Source organism: Hippocampus zosterae, chromosome 2, assembly GCF_025434085.1.
Source record: "Hippocampus zosterae strain Florida chromosome 2, ASM2543408v3, whole genome shotgun sequence".
In the NCBI taxonomy this organism is placed as follows: domain Eukaryota; kingdom Metazoa; phylum Chordata; class Actinopteri; order Syngnathiformes; family Syngnathidae; genus Hippocampus; species Hippocampus zosterae.
In genome coordinates, this window is record NC_067452.1 from 37,886,298 (window position 1) to 37,905,822 (window position 19,525).

Below are 19,525 nucleotides of genomic sequence, written 5' to 3' on the forward strand. Positions count from 1 at the left end.
GGGTTTATGTTGGCAGAACTTCTTTTTACGCTTTAACGACTGTCAAGAACATTCAATAAGATGCTTACAGAATAAAAAAAGGGGTTATGTTGGCAACACTGATCCCGGATTAAATAATTTCTGGCATCAATATTTCCTTCGGGGGGGGGGGGGGGGGGGAACAGTGCTAAAGTCAGTGGTTCCACAATGTCTGCTTGATTTTTACCCGGAAACTAAAGTGGTTATTTTTCAGGGGGCAGGAAAGTAAAACCCCACCAAATTCTGAAATGCATGTTTTCCATTGGCATCACCAAAATAGAATTCTGCAAATGAGGGCCAGCAATTAGTGTCACGTGCTAACATGAGACCATGTTACATACTGATTGAGTTCATTATTATAATCCACTGCTTATTCATCTTAAATCTTTTACTGAGACTTCCGTTTTTGAGCTTTACAATTCCAGGAGATACTTTTGGGAAAGTGAAAGTCCTCTGTGGCCCTGTGGTATGCGCCAAAGTGCACTCTCTTACTCCAAGCTGTAGATCAACTCTCATGCTGCTGACGTGGTGTGATTCTTACCTGAAATACAAAGGCCAACGGTGCACCGCAGCTGAATGCAAGCCTTGTTCCGTTATTAAAATAAAGCTGCTTTGTCCACTGAAGGGTGCTAATCTGGAAAGAAAAGCCATTAAGCACCGTGTTGTCCGAAACCTTCCAGCAGAACTAATATCGGGGGAAATATTGTACGCAAAAAAATGTTTTCCACCTTTCCTTTAAAGTCTAATAGTGCCACGTGAAACTCAATGGCAAGTGCATGCTAAGCGCTAAATTGAAGTTGCTTCAATACGTTTTTAAAAAAAAATTTTTGTCTCTGTTTAGCAGCTGACGGTGGGAGATAACTACGACAAATTACGACGCGTCGACTCCAACAGAAAGTCGAGGAGCTTCAGTAAGCAGCCAAGCACTGGGGACTACTACAAGACCCTGGGGAGTGACAGCGCCGAGCTCCGTGGGAGCAAAGTCATGGCACCAAAGGAGGAGGTAACCGTCAGCACAGTGAAGCACGCGGCTGCACGTCGGACGGTGAATGCAATTACCGCGTGCGCTCGTCTAGTCAAACGTTATACTATATAACTATTTTTCTTTTTATTTTTATTAAAGAGGATGCAAATGAAAATGGCAAGGTGTTGCAACTCATCATCAAGTCGTATTGTTCAGTATCTGCCTCACCTTTTTCTCCAGAGATTTTCTGTCGACGAGCTCGTGAAGAGTAATGAGGAAAACAAAACAAACAAAAAAGAAGTCATGGCATGTCACCTGGGATTGACTATGACATGTTGTGAAAACTTATTTAGCATTTTAGTCAATTTCTTTCTTTGGCCTTTCACCTTAAGGATTCACAGGCGATTTCTGTGGGAATTGCATTTGCTATGTGATAAAAATTAAGGTTTGCAAAAAAAAAAAAATATTGATTCAATTTGATATCGCCATAGGCTTGATGAATAACACGAAGGTTTAGCTCGATGGCGACTTGTCGGCATTAGGTTACCGCGGCGATATTTGCCTGCGCATTACGCCACTCAGCCTGTTATGTAACCTTCCGTCCTTTGGAGCTTTTTGTTTGCCACACGATGCAAACTGCACCCTCATTTCCATCACCCCTTGAGCCTCCACCTGGCCGTCTAAACTCTTGTCAAACAAGCCACAATGGAACAGACGCAGACAACCGGCTTAGTTCAAAGTCATGGTGGCTTACAAAAGGATAAAAGCAGTATTTATTTGGACCTCATGTGGTAGCTTGCAATTTGTATAAATGTTCTCAGTTTCTTGCTTGTGGCGATATTTGAGAGCATACAAAAAGTGAATAAAAAAAAGGACCATGAGCGTATAAAAAGAGTCACTGTAGTTTCCAACATTTTTAAATGTGGTTTACAACAAATATGCACTCACAATGCTGCTTACTTGCCGTTGGAAGTAGCGAAGCCACCAGGAGCCATCTTACATTGCCATTCGCTCAGCCCGCCTAAATTGAGTACCGGTACATTGATTTTCTCCGTGGCGTTTTCACATTATTTTCTGTCTCGACTGTGAAAATGCTACTACGTATGTCATACGGTTGTGCCAATAGGTTTGTGAGAAGCACTCCATGCACATCGTAGCGTAAAACACGGAATAAAAGGAGTGTTAGAAGTTCTCTGTCACAGTGGCAACGTAAGATGGCTGCCCTCTGGCTCCCGGCGCCTATTGATGATCCATTCATATATGTGTTCATCTGACTGGTCGTTACTTGCGCCCTGAGCAACTGTGATGTCATTTTCAATCGACAGCGCGTGGGAAAATGCTCGACCGCTGAGATCCATAAAATGGGTGTATTTTGTTGTTTAATTCATAGTCCACAAACGCAATTCATCAGAACACAGTGTTTAGTCTACTGGGGCCGCATCGAACATATTATTGTTAAGAAAAATTTAGACTTGACGTTCCTCTGTCAAATACTGCAAATCGAAGTGTTTAATAAGTTAACAACCGTAATTGAAGTCGATAAACAAACTGTTTTTCATATTCATTCTTGGTTCATTTGCCTGGGTTTTATTTTAGGTGTCACCAATAAGACCAAAATATTTCTGTACAAAGTATAATAAATAGGATATTGTTTCTTATAATAGTGTAATACAGATGATGGTAAGTTATTTCTTATATTTGCTCAAAAATATCTAAATATATATAATATGGGAAGAGAACCTTGAGGGAAAATAATTGCATATGAAATTCCAATTGCAGTGTTCGGGGTTTGCCATTCGATTACTTTTCATAGTCATTCCGCCCCAGTCGAGAGTCAGATTTGTTGTTTGAAACCCATCCAATTTGAGATGGTTGATTTCCATTTTCATTTCAAAGCTTCTATTGATTTATTTGCACGGCGAGCTAGTTCTGAGTCGACACTGGTTGCAAAATCGTGAAATAGGAGGAGGTTCCACGTATGATCATTATTAAAACTATCATAAAACGGACGTTTAAATAGCCAAAGAAACACCTGAAACTTAACACGGCAAAGAAAACGACATCCATCCTTGAGCTGATTTCTTACCGCATACCTCCACAGACACGAGAACAGGGCCTGTCAAACATAATCATCGGTCTCTGGGGCTGTATTACTATAATCTCACGGGAATCAGGAGTGGGGGGGTGCTCGGCTGATATGGAGGATAATCCCCATTGAGCCAATTACAGCCTCCAGAGGGGGGCCCCTCCCGGTCTCAGAGGCTTCCTAGCAGATGGGACGGCTAATCAGCGGCACGTGCCGCGCGGGCCTCGTCTGGACACTAACCTCCTCCAAACTCCCTGGGGAGGCTTGAAGAGTAAAGTGGGAGGAGGGGGGGGGGGGGGGTCCGATGATGGGCACGCGTCCCAAGAATAAAAGGGGGCGGGATCGATTCTTTGTCACGGTCCATTAACTCTTCCAGCAGGGTTATTGCACGCTTTCGGAGCATGTCAGACGCGTGTAATGTGAAGGGGTGCGGTTGGGGGGGGTTGAAGCACTATCACTTACAGCAGCAGATGGCCGCATGCCCAACAATTTAGCTTTGGTGTTTCCCCTGGAGAGTGGGTCATATTAGCTCTGTTGTTGTGTCTGTAAGACTTGATTAAATACAGCGGAGGGAGGAGACCTCTGACATGTGTCACAATCGACAGTCTGTGCGGGAAATGCGATGGATGTTCCGCCCCTCGAGCAGGTGTTTGTACGGGCATGCCTTTGCACGCCGGCAAAAAAAAGATTCTTGACATGAATTGTCATCAGTGGATGATCGTTTCAAAATGTATATTCATTCATTCATTCATCTTCCGAGCCACTTTATCCTCACTAGGGTCGCGGGGGGTGCTGGAGCCTATCCCAGCTGTCTTCGGGCAGTAGGCGGGGGACACCCTGAATCGGTTGCCAGCCAATCGCAGGGCACACAGAAACGAACAACCATTCGCACTCACACTCACAACGAGGGACAATGTAGAGTGTTCAATCAGCCTGCCACGCATGTTTTTGGAATGTGGGAGGAAACCGGAGCACCCGGAGAAAACCCACGCAGGCCTGGGGAGAACATGCAAACTCCACACAGGGAGGCCGGAGCTGGAATCGAACCCGGTACCTCTGCACTGTGAAGCCGACGTGCTAACCACTGGACTACCAGGCCGCCAAAATGTATATTAAAACATTTATTTTTGGTGCCATCAATTACTGGCGTTTTTTTTTCATATTTTTGTAAAAAAAATAATAATAAATTGAAGGTAGCACAATGGCATTTCACAAAAAAATGTGACTAAGGGGCGATTTGCACCATTTTTTCCCCCCTCAATCGGGATACCGGGGCGCACTCTTGTAGCGCAAAGACCAAAGACGATGCGGAGAATTTTCCAATTTGTCAAGTCAAGTCAAGTCAACAGTATTTATAGAGCACTTTCAAACAGCCATCGCTGCATACAAAGTGCTGTACATGGAGCGATTTAACATATACAATAAACGGTAAGACGAATCAGTAATAAGTAATAAGTAATAAGGCGGTAGAAAGCACCAAGCAGTAAAACCAATAGCAAATCTAAGTCATGCTGAGTCAAACGCCAAAGTATTAATTATGAACATACTGTATTTGCACATCTATACGTCTATTTATGCTGGCAATGTAAATTAAGACGAGCTCCATCATTATATCGGTACGCTTTTCACTTCTTTTCATGTGGCGAGGTGCCATGAGATTGTTGTCATGGAAAACTGGCGTTTTTCATTCACGAAACATGATTTCCTTTTCATCCATCCATGTAAAGGCACCAAGTCGTCAAAACAATCTCCTGTATAAACAACGGAAGTCAATGTTTTACAGACATTATAAAACATTATCCAGTTTGGACACCTTCCTGTAAAATCAGAGTCTGGATAACAATTGAAATTGAACTTGCTTTGAAATTCTGCCTGCAGAGATTTAAGTGACCTTGTTTAAAAAAAAAAAAAAAATCCACGCCAAAAGTCCTCTGGTCAGTTGTACAAGCATTTAAAAAAATGAAAAAAAAGAGCTATTGGTGGTTCCGTTGTGTTTCCTATCCCTAACTTCCGAAGAGTCCTCAAAATGAGACAATAGCAGGATTCATTCATTCATCTTCCGTACCGCTTGATCCTCACTTGGGTCGCGGGGGTGCTGGAGCCCATCCCAGCCGTCTCCGGGCAGTACGCGGGGGACACCCTGAACCGGTTGCCAGCCAACTGCAGGGCACACAGAAACGAACAACCATTCGCACTCACACTCACACCTAGGGACAATTTAGAGTGTTCAATCAGCCTGCTACGCATGTTTTTTGGAATGTGGGAGGAAACCGGAGCACCCGGAGAAAAGCCACGCAGGCCCGGGGAGAACATGCAAACTCCACACAGGGAGGCCGGAGCTGGAATCGAACCCGGTACCTCACAATAGCAGGATTACATTCAATTTAAAATTTATTTTATCTGCCGTCGTACGGGTTGCCATCATTTTGGCTCACGGTGTCCTCTTGCATGCGCAGATTCAGCACATCTATGATATCACAAATCAAGAGAATACAATTCTCTACCCAGGGCTCGGTTTTATTGGAGGAACCAGCCGACGGTTCCGCCCCAACATCTGAAAACGGCACCACAGAGGAAACCGTCCCGGCAGCAACTCCTCCAACACCACCGCCGCCGCCGCCGCCTCCACCTCCTCCTCCTCCTCCAAGCAACCCGACGCCAACACCCCCCGCACCGCCACCGTTGCCACAAAACACACCAACAACCCAGAATGACTCGGCCAACAAACAGCGACGCGCATCATCCTCATCAGCAAGTGAGTTTCGCTTGACCCCCATAAATCCCGACTGCAATCGAAAAGGGAAGTGTGTGTGTGTGGGGGGGGGGGGGGGGGGGCGGGGGGCATATATTCACAACTAACTTTTTTAGGAAGATGTTCTCAAAAATAGGACTTTCCCTTTCCTTTTTTTCAAATCGATCACTTCTTGTGCGTCAAGTTCACGTCCATGTTCAGTCTGAATTTCCCCAGTGTGGGACGAATAAAGAATATCTTATCTTATCTTAAAAGGATATTTTAGGCAGGCCGAAATCTATCAGGGTGTGCTTTGAGTCGAACACTCCAAACATGAATAATTGAGCTCAAAGTCATCATACAGGGGCTGCCATTACCCCGCGAACTGCTTTTAATGTTGTGCCATTTCCTAAAGTGCCTCAGTGTGCCCTGTGCTGCTGACTGACCGTCTCCTCCAACAAGTGCCACTTAAATGCCCCCCCCCCCAAAAAAAGAACAATTTATTCATTCATTCATTCATTCATCTTCCTAACCGCTTGATCCTCACTAGGGTCGCGGGGGGTGCTGGAGCCTATCCCAGCCGTCTTCGGGCAGTAGGCGGGGGACACCCTGAATCGGTTGCCAGCCAATCGCAGGGCACACAGAAACGAACAACCATTCGCACTCACACTCACACCTAGGGACAATTTAGAGTGTTCAATCAGCCTGTCACGCATGTTTTTGGAATGTGGGAGGAAACCGGAGCACCCGGAGAAAACCCACGCAGGCCCGGGGAGAACATGCAAACTCCACACAGGGAGGCCGGAGCTGGAATCGAACCCGGTACCTCTGCACTGTTTAAATTAACTCAAAACAGCTGTGCTAAATTAAAGTGGAAAACAGTGTCGAACATTTATACTTTGTAACTTATTAAAGTCAATCAATACATTATGTAATACTGTTAAGACAAAGGGTGTTATTTGGATTTTTTTTTTAATCAAGTGGCAGTGTGCCATTTTTATTTAAACGTCAATAGCAGCTATTACTAAAAAATAAAAATAAAAATAACAAAGGTACAAATTCAAGAAACTGAATGAACAAGCTCAACTACTTAGTCTCGACCTTTGGCCCACTGTTAGTACGCCAAACGTTATAGTTTTGTATTACATCATACATCGGTTTATATGAATCACTGTAGACTTGGTTATAATCGGTAGGATCAAACTACTCGACTGCTTTTGATCATTTTCTTGACATTTCGATGTCATTGGTCTTTGTGTTCTTACTCTTGCTTTGTTCCTTCCATATGTGTCTGCTTACATTTGTTTATTTTCATCTCTTTGCCTACCTTGGTCTTTCCTCACTGCTGCGCTTTCAAGGTGGCGGTCCCTCTGCCCCGCAGGCAGAGGGAGGGGCACTAAGACAGATGAAGAGTAAGTAGAGACCAAAAAACAACAGTGTACATTGAACCCCCCCCCCCATTCATTGATTTTTGTAGAACAGCCTTAAATTTGACACATTTTCCACATTAATTAAATAAACAAAAGCTATTGCGTTCAGTAGACTGTGTGTGTGCGTGTGCGTGTGCGTGTGCGTGTGCGTGTGTGTGTGTGTGTGTGTGTGTGTGTGTATATGTATATGTATGTATGCATGTATGTTTTCATATGTATAGATATGTATGTATTTGTATGAATATATGTGTGTGTATATATGTCTATAAATGTATACTGTGTATATATATGTCTATAAATGTGTGTGTGTGTGTGTATATACATATATATATATATATATATATATATAATATATATATATGTATATATATATTTATTTATTTATATGGGCGGTCCGGTAGTCCAGTGGTTAGCACGTCGGCTTCACAGTGCAGAGGTACCAGGTTCGATTCCAGCTCCGGCCTCCCTGTGTGGAGTTTGCATGTTCTCCCCGGGACTGCGTGGGTTTTCTCCGGGTGCTCCGGTTTCCTCCCACATTCCAAAAACATGCGTGGCAGGCTGATTGGACGCTCTAAATTGTCCCTAGGTGTGAGTGTGAGTGTGAATGGTTGTTCGTCTCTGTGTGCCCTGCGATTGGCTGGCAACTGATTCAGGGTGTCCCCCGCCTACTGCCCGAAGACGGCTGGGATAGGCTCCAGCACCCCCCGCGACCCAAGTGAGGATCAAGCGGCTCGGAAGATGAATGACTGAATGAATGAATGTATATATATATATATTGTATATATAGCCAAAAGTGGCATTCAATCGACACCAGAGTATATGTGAACATTTGCCCACTTCAACCTATTTCTCATTTTCTCATTCCATATTTGTGGTTTTGATAAGTCCCCAACATGTCCGGCACTGCAGCGGGCCGGGGCTAGTGGCTACTATAGCCCCCGTTCAGCTCCCCCAGTTATTCATTCGTTCATTCATCTAAAATATTTCACAAGTATCCATTCTATTCCAAAACTATTTCTGTTCCCGCGTTTGTGCTACCGCTGTAACTCGTGTGTGGGAGTGGGGGTGGGAGGGAGGGGCAAGGTGAGTCTATTCAGTGATTTGCACATTTGGTTTGAGTTCATGCATGTTGGAAAAAAAAAAAGAAGAAAGAAAGAATTCAAGCCACGGCCATTAAAAATGCAAATTATTTAAGTGCTAATGTTCACCCTAATCAAATTGATCTCTTTAAGAGTGGTTAAGGAAAACTTGGTCAAGTTAAACATGAAGACACAACTTGGTTCATGTGGTCACATTGAGGAGATTAAAACAACTTTGGTTAGGTTATGTTTGCGTTGACATGTCGGAGGGAAAAAATGCTCAAGTCACATCGCACGTTCCGCCGAAGTCACGTTGATTTGTTGTGCAATTAAGATGAAAGGAGACAAACTTAAGGGGCGGAGCTTGAGGTGCTCGATTAGATATTATGGAGATCTTCAGTTCCAAATTTTGAAAAAATGGCAAATACCAACATGCAAACGTAATTCAAAAGAAACCCGTTCTGAAGACTGAAGACTCTCGGTGACGAAACGAAGCGAGTGGGAAGCGTGGCGCAAATGGCGCAAAAAGAAGGAATTGTTGTATCGACTTTGGCTGCGGTGATTTTGACTCACAAGCCTACGAGTGCGTGCGTGCGAGTGTGTGTGATAATTCCTCGCCAGCTTGCCAATGGCTCGCTGTCACTTTCAGTTACCGGTGATTCCTTTAGATTTTCCGCCGACTGTGATGATGGGGGTTTTAACAAGAAGCTGCTTTCTCCTCCTCCCCGAGGGAGAGTGTAGCAGAGCGTTGGGGGGCGGGCGGGCGGGGGGCAGTTTGCAAAGCGGTTGGGCTTGTGTGGCCAGTTGGAACATTGCGCCGGCGACCTCAACGGGGAACAGTTTTCCAGGAGGGCTCTTTTATACTTTCATCCCGCGGTTAGAGATGACAGACGACATTCAACTTATTTGAGGTTATTCTCTGAAATAAGGTGAGGTGTCCATCGGCGGCGGTTTATTTTGGTCGGAAAAGAAGTCTGGTGTTTCTCTGGTGAACATTTTAAATGGAAATCTAAAGCTTCGATCACAGTCGAGTTGTCCCCGTCTTTTTTTTAACATGTGATCCTATTGAGGTGACAAGAAGCTGCCGGGGGGTGGGGGGTTGGGAGGTATTTGAGTTTGGTGACACGTTTGCTCATGTTTATTCATTTTCCCAATTTTATATGCATAACATGTCCTGTGCCGATAAAATGGACCACATGTGATATTTCCTGGCATTTGTTGTAAAGTGACTAATTTTAGTTTCCTCCCCCCCAAAAAAATAAGGAAAATGGGTTCTTTGTTACTGGAATTACAGGTCACAGCTGAAGTCTCTCTAAAGTTTTGCATTGTTTCATTGTAAGCAGATTAGGGACCGTGGCTTGCTGAATACGTACAGTACATTTCAAAATAGTCCGTTCTTCAACTGAAAGTTCGGCAGCTCCGCCTTAGTATCAGGTGATGCGTCACGTCATGAAAATAATTTCTCTTCTCCTGCCCAAATGCCACAAACGTGTCTGCTATGGTCACACTCAGGTCCCGTAATGCATTTTTGTGCAACTTTGGAGCCATTTGACGAGGCAAGAAACAGTTCGGTTTTGCTGAGGCACTACGGAAAGGTGCGGGATATGGCGAATCGTCTCAAGATATCAAAGAGAGTCCACAGACCAGTAAACCACCTGCGTGTACGTGGGGCCATGCCAACTTTGTGACACTTAGCAGATTGAATGAAATATTGAACTTGTCAAGCAATACTTCCCTTGTTCTGAAGAGTATCTCTGTCAAGCAAGTTTTGTGTGTGTGTGGGGGGGGGGGGGGTATGGGGGGTAGTCTTTCCCTGCATGTAAATGGATAAAAAGTTGAGGATCAAGCGGCTCGGAAGATGAATGAATGAATGAATGAATGATACAAATCAATAGATGCAGTTAATGTAGAGTCAAAGCCATTGAGGATAACTCATGGGGTTCCCCAAGGGTCTGTGCTTGGTCCTGCTTATATTATATGTCATTGATAACTGCTGAGGCTGTAATTTTTTTTTAAAAGTTCTGTTTGATGATAATATAACTTTATATTGTTCTGGAGAAAATCTCCAGCAGCTTTTGACTACTACTGGAAAAAGAATTTGATCTGTTTAAGGACTAGTTTGACACAAATAAATTATCTTTGAATTTGAATGAATGAATGGTGTTGTAATGAAAGCAAAACTGTGATGGAAAAATCACATCAAAAATGAGCGTCGGACGAAAAAAATCCTCTATACTCCTTTGGACACATACTGTAGAATAGTGTTGACCTATGCCGTCCATTGATGCCCTTTTTCTTTCGTTTTCCCCGTGCCTGCGTGGGTTTTCTCCAGGCACTCTGGTTTCCTCCCACATTCCAAAAACATGTGTAGCAAGTGAATGGAACACTCGGAACTGTCCCTTGTTGTGAACGTTCGCACGGATGGTTCTTCTATGTGGGCCCTACGATTGGCTGGCAACCAGTTCAGGGTATACTACGGCTGACTGCCCTAAGACTGCTGGGATAGACTCCATCACCCCCCCCCCCACCCCTCGCAACCCTTGTGAGGATAAAGCGGATCAGAAAATAGATGGATGGATCTTGTAATGTGTTCATATATTCAATCCATCAATCGACTCCATGTTGATTTTTCACCACTTTCACTGTCCTGCATCATTGTTGTGTTTTCAGGCACAAAATCGTTCAACATGATGTCCCCTACTGGTGACAACTCAGAATTGCTTGCAGAAATCAAAGCCGGGAAGAGCCTAAAACCGACGCCTCACAGTAAAGGCTACACCACGGTCTTTTCCAACAGCGGGCCAGCAGGCAACAACGTGAGTCCACGGCGTCTGCAGCCATTTCACAATAAAGGGAATCATCGGCATCAGTTAGCACAATGCATCGTTGGACATTGTTTGAGAAAAGAAAAACTGTATTTGAACGGCTAAGTGTATCATTGGAAGATTACAGTTACTCAATCAAGCGTCCCATCCAACCCCAGTGAAGTCTACTTGTGATTTTTTTATTCTTCTAGGGAAACACTGTATCTCCACCAGAGACCCGCCCTTGCAGTCCGCCACCCAAGACGTCGTCCCCGCTTGCGTCCACTACGTCGGTCGCCTCCCCTCCCACAACGCCGAGTCGCACCCCGAGTCCGCCTGGCTCGGGAAGCTTCAGGACCATGTCGGCATCGGCGAGCTTCGAGCAGCTGCATTCCAATTCCGTCATCAACGGGAGCAATGTCGCCCCCGCAGCGGGACCGAGAAAGTCAAGCCTGGCCGACGTGGAGGCGCTCGTACCCACGCACGACGAGCAGGGGAAAGCCATCCCCGAATGGAAGCGGCAGGTGATGGTGCGAAAGCTTCAGGTCAAAGTGCAAGAGGAGGAAGAGCACAAACGCAAGGTAGGCACGGCGGTTGGCCTTCTCGTCATATTTTAGCTCTCCCATTTGTGACGTAAAGAATTTAAAAGCGCAACATTTCACTGGCTCGTTATGCGTTACAATCATGGTAACGGAAGTCCACAAATGGGATGTAGCAAGGTTTAGAAGTGGGTTTTTGTGACCATGATTTTTGTGTTTGTGCATGACGTCTCACTCTGATCAAGGAACTTTCCTTTCCTTTACTCTACAGATAAATAAATCCAATCAGCGTGTAGTTTCTAAAACTAATAGAAAATGGGCCAGACAGAAAAGTAAAATCGTTTTAGTTACAAAATTGGATTGATCACTCATTTTTTTATGATCAAAAAGATTTTAAAATAATGAAGCTGTTCATTACAACTGTAATGATACAAACTTAAGATTTGATTTGTATCTCGATTTCTGAAACTCGATTTCAGAGTTTGATAGAGGATTAAAAAAAATAAATATAATGTTTAAAATATATACAATATGTATATATATATATATATATATATATATATATATATATATATATATATATATATATATATATATATATATATATGTGTGTGTGTGTGTCCTGCAAACAAGTTGACATTAGTAACCTTTATGGCAATAGTGTGTTAACATAATATAAAAAAAATATGTCTGTTAAAAAAGAAATAGAGGTGCCAAACTAGAAATGTTGCCAATTGCGCATTTTTTTCCCCTGATACACACACACACAAAATGGTGGGTGGGGCGGGGGGGGTTCAAGGATCACTTTACTAATATACTATCGTCAGGCTTACACTGTCAGTTTGTTTTTTTTCCCTTCAATTGAACAAAATTGAACAGAACTAGCATTAGCGGTAGCAACGGTTTTGCTCGCCGTGGTCAAGTCATTGACACTGGGGTGGGGGGGTGGGGGGTGGGGGGTGATCATCACATGACAAACAAATAGAGAAGGCCTGCTGAAGAAATGTATCCTCAATTGAAGCATGTTTTTTTTCTGCTTCAATACTGTATCATTACAGGTTAACTGTTCAACAATGCTAAAAACAGTTATGGTTCTGAATTGACATTTCCCCAAAAGATTCAAATTCAGGGTTTTTTGGGGGGTGGTTTGTGCATGAACTGGCTTGCACTCTCTTAGTTTGATTGCTCCGAGTGTTTCTTATTTCTTCAGGATAATGCTGCATGTTTTGCATACGTTAGTCGCTAGTTTTGAGTCTTTGGAGTGACGTGAAGATTCGGCTCTACGGCCTGATCACAGCAACAAAACACTTCTGGACGAATAGATTTCAAAGAGTGATGATGGAGTGTTTTGTGCTTTCAAGTCGATCCGGCACATGCGGATTCAGTGGTGTGATGTCAAGCCCGTTCACACTGCAGTTGAAGCAATCGCATTTCGCCAAACACTTAACGGACTCAAAGTGCATTTGAAACATCCAACCCCCTGTGGAGAAATACGTGACCCAACTTTTGATGCATGTCGTTGTTTGCGGAAAAGTGACGTGGCCGGCAATGCTTTGACCACACCTTATTGAGAGGTTGTCATCTCCGTTGCACTACCAACCACCAAGGCAGGGGATTTATTTTTATTTGTTTTCAATATCACGGGCGGGTGTCACTGTTGCATTAATTCCGGGCTTCAGCGGTGATCATTCTGACGCGTCCGTCAAGTATCCTCAAATCAGCTAAATTCTAAACAGGTGACATATGCAAATGTACATAACAAATGCAAAGGCTGACTTAAAGACGAGGCAGTGCCATTGCACCACTAAATCCATGTCGAGCCAGCGTGTCCTCAAGGATGTGCAATGAACTCTCTGCTGAAGAGTCCATCTCCCTCCTCTCCATTTTCTTGTCTCTCGGTCTCCTCTGACCTCTGATTTAGTTTGCGGCGAGTGGGCACTACCGTCCTCAGGAATGGCACTACTCCCGCCTCCACAATGCTCTTTTGGGACCCTTTGGGGAACTGATGACCGAGGGCGATCTCAACCGCATTGAGAAGCAAATTGAGAACCTGCAGGTGATGCACAAGGTCTCAGAAGTTGAGAAGGAGCTGGAAGAACTCGAGCGGGAACTGCATCAGCTTCTACCCGTTTCGGCAGCGCTCACTCAAGGACATTTTTCAGTCCATCCAAAGCAGGTGCACGGCCAAGCTGAAGATCTCCCAGCCTGGTGTAGCAAAATTTCGACCTTGCTCAAGAGCATGGCCATCCTCCTCGCCACGCTGGGGGGCAAAGAGATTGACATTCTGGAACTTGTAAGCCCCGCAGGTTCTCAAAAAGGGACAAAGAACGCAGCTGCAACTCATCCAGATCCGGTATCTGCGGTATTGATCGGGCGCTCTCAGTCTTTCTCGACGAAAGAAGAGGTCGAGAAGGAGATGAGGCAGTTTGGTGTATCGGTGAGGAACCTCAAGGCGAATTATGAAATTCCGTCGCAGTCTGCAAGTAGCAGAGAAACGAGGGTGTACAAACGCCAGAGCTCACTCCCAGTTGCGAGTAAATCTCAGGAAAATCTGGAAACGCTTTGTCAGGATGACGCAGGTTCTCCCGTTGACTGGCCTCAGTCCCGCACTAACCGCTCTCTGCCTTCAAAGGAGGAATCGGTCTTGAAACTTGTTGAGGGGCCAGTAATCGGGGCATCTTATGCAACCACCGAGATACCGATTGAAGAGTTTAACCAGATCCTTTCTGCGGACCCCTTTTTAAACCACCGCCACCAAACAAGAAGTTTGGAGGTGCAGACAGATCTCAGCTACGTTCAGGAATGCATCGAAACAAGAAAAGAGAGGATCGTCTTCCTGTTTCTTGAACACTGGCGCAAGTACACCATCTCGGAATCGGTCAGAAGAGGGACCCATCTGGACTTGAGCTGGGAAAACGGCGAGGATGACAAGCTCCTCCTTTTCATGAAGTCCAAGCAGGTGGTGGGGAAACTGATCGGCCACTGGAGGACCATCATGAGCCAGGTGCCCAGTCGCCAAATCCGCAGGCTGAGTCGAACCCAGATGATCTACTGGCCGGAACACTTCTTGCCACACATCGACGGCTCGCCCGTGAGCTACGAAAGCCTGACGCTTGATCTTTTCATGCTTGGATACTTCCAGCTGCTGGAAATGAACTTGTCGCGCGACGAGCGTAAATTCCGCCACCTCCTGTGCTACGAGATGTTCGATCGTCTCGGTCGGCATCGCTGGGAGATCATAAAGCAGTTTCACAAGGAGGTCCTGGGGCAAGTCGAAAGAGGAAAGAGAGACTGGGCGGATGGTTTTGAGGACGTCAAGCTCAAGTACTTTGGCGATGCGGATGACGAGGGAGGCGTGATGTCGGCCTCTCTGCATTCCGCGTCTCCTGAGGTGGCCCGCAGTCCCATGGAGGAGTCCCATCCGCCGCCGCCTTGTCATCCTCCGCCCCCTCCGCCTCCAAACGCAAGTCCCAGTCCGACGTGTGCTCCTCCATTAGATCCGCGCTTTGCCGCGGCCCCGGATGGTGCACTGGACACCGGTGGATGTGCGTCAATTAAAAACCTCAAGAGACTTCAGGAGACGACTGGAAGCCATGAAGTCGCTGCAGTCGAGGGTGCGGCTGTTAAGACCACCGCAGAACCGCTTCATAAAACTCCAAGTCGAGAAAAACTCGATTCCATTCAAGTGATCTATGAACTCAAGGAGTTCAGTAATGAGGAGATCATTCGGTACATTGATCGAAGCTTCGCCTTCTGGAAGGAAAAGGAGGCGGAGCTTTTTGCCATCTGACACGTCTTTTGACTAACACATCCGCATTCCAGCAGACGGAAAATGCGTGATCAGTCGAATGATCGTGCACTTTTTAGTCAGTTGAGAAAAGAAAGCAATTGGTTGTTTGCTTTAGGCCGCGTCACATGAGGTACTTGGAGTAAGAGAGGCACAGGGCGACCTCTCAGCTGTACTGGACGAAAAGAAATTCCATGGTGTCAAAAGTCACAAAGGTTTAAGCACGCATTGGGAATGTCTTCCATAAAGAAGGGATAAAACAGAAGAAATGGTACCTGTGCGAAAAGTTTTGATTTGCCGTACACGTGCTTGCTTTAGATCAGCGGTCCTCAAACTTTTTTGCCCCCTGAACTGTTTTAATGTCAGACAATATTTTCAGGGACCGGCCTTTAAATACAACAAAATATCATATGACCTGCATAAAAGCTGTTGGTATTTTATAAACGTAGTAATAAACATGAATCGTGACACGAGGACACGTCCTATCTGCTTGCTATGTTAACATTTAAATGTGCCTTCAAAATAAGATGCATGGCAAATACAAAGTGCATGAAAAATACGACTCACCATCGCCGCATATTACGCAGGGTGGGCTTGGTGCGTGGGAATATCCCGTTAAGATAAATCCGTATTTTAAATCGGACTCCTGATACTGTCTATTAAATGTCACCTTCTTTTTCTTGGAAGTCGTCGGCTCCTCTTCTGTCTGCCCAAAGAAACTTTCCAAAGACGTTTTTTTTTTTTAACTCATTTTGCTAGCCCCCGGGTTTCATTTCACGTGACTGAGAAGAACGCCTTCACCTGCGTCAAGCGTGACATACTGTAGACCACAGGTGTCAAAGTCAAGGCCCGGGGGACAAATCCGGCCCCCCATGTCATTTTATGTGGCCCGCGGGAGCAAATCATGTGTCAACTTTCATGATTCTTGCTGAAATCTGTACCGAAATGTCAAATTGTCATGGGTAATAAATAATGTTGAGATTTTGCACCGGCCCACCGAAGGAAGCCATAACTCTAAAGTGGCCCGCGACAAGAAATGACTTTGACACACCTGCTGTAGACGTATGTAAAAGATAATCCAGCAAATTTTCAAAATAAAACATCTTTCAGATTCTGAAATGTCTAAAACGAAAGTCATGTAAGTTATTTATTCTTTCTGTGCGGCCCGGTTACCAAATGATCGACCGACTGGTACCGGTCTGCGGCCCGGGGACTGGGGACCCTGCTTTAGATCATAGCCGTCGAACTTTGGTCCTCCAGGGCCACTATTCTGCATGCAAACGATCAACTCATCAGCAAGCTGTGGGAAGCCTGATCATGATCCCGATTGTTTGAATCGGGTTCGTTGAAGGAGGGAGGCATCAGAAACGGGCGAGACAGGGGCCCTCGAGAACTGGAGTTTGACACCCGTGCTGGACCTTCGGTGGTCTCTGTAAGGTTGAACATAGCGGAATTTGCTTTGTACAACCAAATTCAAGACAGCAAATAGCTTCGCGAGTCTGCAACGCAAGAAAGAAAGGTTTCATCTTAACTCATTCAGTACCAGCCAATTCTAAATCAAGTCTGAAAAGACGTTTAAAAACGTCTTTGGGAGTGAATGTGTTTTAAAAGCGGTTTGGTTGACATAACAACATTTCCAGCTATTGTGAGTCCTCCCGACGGTTCTCCAGTCACGTAAGGCGAAAAGACAATGTCAATCTTTTTTTTTAATTTTTTAACAGATTTTATTTGACATGTTTGACCGGGGAATCATAATTTAGGTCTTGAACATGCAGCGACCCTGTTTCCTGTACGAAATATCTGACTTGGCATTAGAAAGTCTTTTTGAGAGTCCAAGATCCACCCTGAGATCCATTTTACATTTTAAGACTCATTTTGCATCATTTGTGTGGTTCGAGAGATTTGAACATGTGTTCGTATTTTACTGTTATCAATAAAGTTTTTGCCTTTTTTTCTGATTATGTTATTTCATGAGCTCTTGTGATGAAGCACAACAGTATAAATTCTCCACAAGCTTTCTAAAATATCGGTTGAGTATTTTTTAAATTCTTTTTACCAAAAAAAAAAGACTGAACTAAATCATGAATATATTTAAAAACAGAAAGGGAGAATCAAATAATCCGTTCCAGTTAGGCTTTTAAGATTAGATGTCAGCAGAGGTGTTGGTTTGTTTTATAAAGAGACGATTTAGACAAAAGACAAACCAAAAAAAAGATCTGTTAAAAAAAAAGTTTGAGGCCATTATTTTAGGAAGGGAGCAGGATTGTCAATGGAAGTCGGTCCAATAGAAGTCAAGTCAAGAGTATTTCTCGAGCACTTTCAAACAGCCATCGCTGCATACAAAGTGCTGTACATGGAGCGATTTAACATGCACAATAAACAGTAAGACAAATCGGTAATAAAGGCGGTAGAAAGCACCAACCAGTAAAATCAAGAACAAATCTAAGTCGTGCTGAGAAAGAGATGAGATGTTATTGCTCTGTTGGCATTGAACCGTAAAGTCCCAAACTTTTGTCGTTACGTCTTCCGGCATTGAGATTACCTTCAAATAACCCTCTTAGCAACTCCCGCTGCCGTGCTATTTTTGGCTTGGAAGCCGTAAGGAGGTTACAGTGACCCTTGATCAACGGCAACTTCACAAATGGGAAGACAACCAATATTATGTTCACGAAGGTTGAGAACAGCTTGCGAGTTACATTTGACCAAATTTACAAACAGACATGAACCACATTAGCGAATATCTTCCGAAAGAATTCATTACATGCATTCGAGAATCACTGGAGGGTCCCGAGATGCATCGCAGTGAGTCCATGTTTGATAATTGAACACAATAGAGTTCACATCTAAAAAAGAAGCAAATGTGACTCTTGCACTTTGTATGAGGGGGACTTTTGGTCAAGCGTTTTGTTTGCTCTTGTGCTCACATCGCTTGTCCGAATGATTTTAAGGAAGTGAAACATTCATTCATTCATTCATTCATTCATCTTCTGAGCCGCTTGATCCTCACTAGGGTCGCGGGGGGTGCTGGAGCCTATCCCAGCTGTCTTCGCGCAGTAGGCGGGGGACACCCTGAATCGGTTGCCAGCCAATCGCAGGGCACACAGAAACGAACAACCATTCGCACTCACACTCACACCGAGGGACAATTTAGAGTGTTCAATCAGCCTGCCATGCATATTTTTGGAATGTGGGAGGAAACCGGAGCACCCGGAGAAAACCCACGCAGGCCCGGGGAGAACATGCAAACTCCACACAGGGAGGCCGGAGCTGGAATCGAACCCGGTACCTCTGCACTGTGAAGCCCACGTGCTAACCACTGGACTACCGGGCCGCCGAAGTGAAACATAACATCACAATTAAATCCCGTAACGCTTCAACTTCAACTGACTCACAGTAGAACACCAAGTAGTCAAATTCCATTGACGACAAATATTCAACGTTCGATCACATGAGCGATCGGGTATTTGTTATTTTTTTTTCTTAAATTCCCAGGGGAATCATGAAACATTCACGACGTGGATAATCTTACCCGTATTCCTTTGCCAAGACAAGTGAAACGCTTAAACGGGAGAAATGCACGGGAGGTAATGTTATCTTGTCAGGTCAAAACAGAGAATCCAAGATGGCTACCGTGGCTCCTCACGTTACAATTAACACCCAAAAAAAAGGACAATAGGCTCCAGTTACTCACAGAAAACGTCACGTGTTGACTTAAGAGAAACAGGAGAGGAATACCGAATAACGTCCTCTGTTTGCTGCATGTGTAACATTTGCGCGTCAGTGTACACACGCCGCTTTGAGGAGTCTTCCGTAGAGGTTTTTTTTTCAGATGAGAGAGTGCACAGTAGTTGAACACAAAGTTAATCATCGATATCACCCTGTTGATTCTTCTCTCTGCGAAGGTTTACCATCACGTCAGCTTCTTCACTTTTCACAGCGGGAGAACGAGGAAGCGTATGTATCCAACCATTGGGGGGCATCCGAGAACTAATTGGCTTTGAATTATGCGTGACGGGTTTCCGACTTCAAAATGAAACACAAATATATTATTATTTATATCCATCCATCCATCATCTACCGCTTATCC

General features: G+C 44.6%; 2 protein-coding genes and 1 long non-coding RNA gene across 6 annotated transcripts in view; 2 read left to right on the top strand and 1 right to left on the bottom strand.

Annotated features, from left to right (window-relative positions):
• Positions 1 to 19,525, top strand: part of espn (espin) — a 41,105-nt gene that overhangs the window by 18,449 nt on the left and 3,131 nt on the right. Inside the window, exons 8-12 of one of the 4 annotated variants that reach the window (XM_052059183.1) lie at positions 863 to 1,021; positions 5,577 to 5,823; positions 7,158 to 7,211; positions 10,979 to 11,124; positions 11,325 to 11,693. In XM_052059183.1, the coding sequence (XP_051915143.1) occupies positions 863 to 1,021; positions 5,577 to 5,823; positions 7,158 to 7,211; positions 10,979 to 11,124; positions 11,325 to 11,693 (975 nt within the window). Of the gene's footprint in view, positions 1 to 859; positions 1,022 to 5,576; positions 5,824 to 7,157; positions 7,212 to 10,978; positions 11,125 to 11,324; positions 11,694 to 19,525 lie in introns of all 4 variants that reach the window. The other 3 variants (XM_052059182.1, XM_052059185.1, XM_052059184.1) reach the window with 3 other exon arrangements.
• LOC127596627 (uncharacterized) lies at positions 6,283 to 18,769 on the bottom strand. Its single transcript, XR_007961518.1, has 2 exons — positions 18,725 to 18,769; positions 6,283 to 6,625 (listed from the first exon to the last, which is right to left on the bottom strand). It is a non-coding gene; the product is annotated as an uncharacterized LOC127596627 (long non-coding RNA).
• Positions 12,523 to 17,267, top strand: LOC127596537 (espin-like protein). Its single transcript, XM_052059223.1, has one exon. It carries the CDS (start codon positions 13,657 to 13,659, stop codon positions 15,439 to 15,441), a length of 1,785 nt encoding a protein of 594 aa, XP_051915183.1. The 5' UTR covers positions 12,523 to 13,656; the 3' UTR covers positions 15,442 to 17,267.

What these genes read in the sequence shown, in the direction of transcription:
- LOC127596537 (XM_052059223.1), top strand. Translation starts at nt 13,657, where the DNA reads ATGACCGAGGGCGATCTCAACCGCATTGAGAAGCAAATTGAGAACCTG.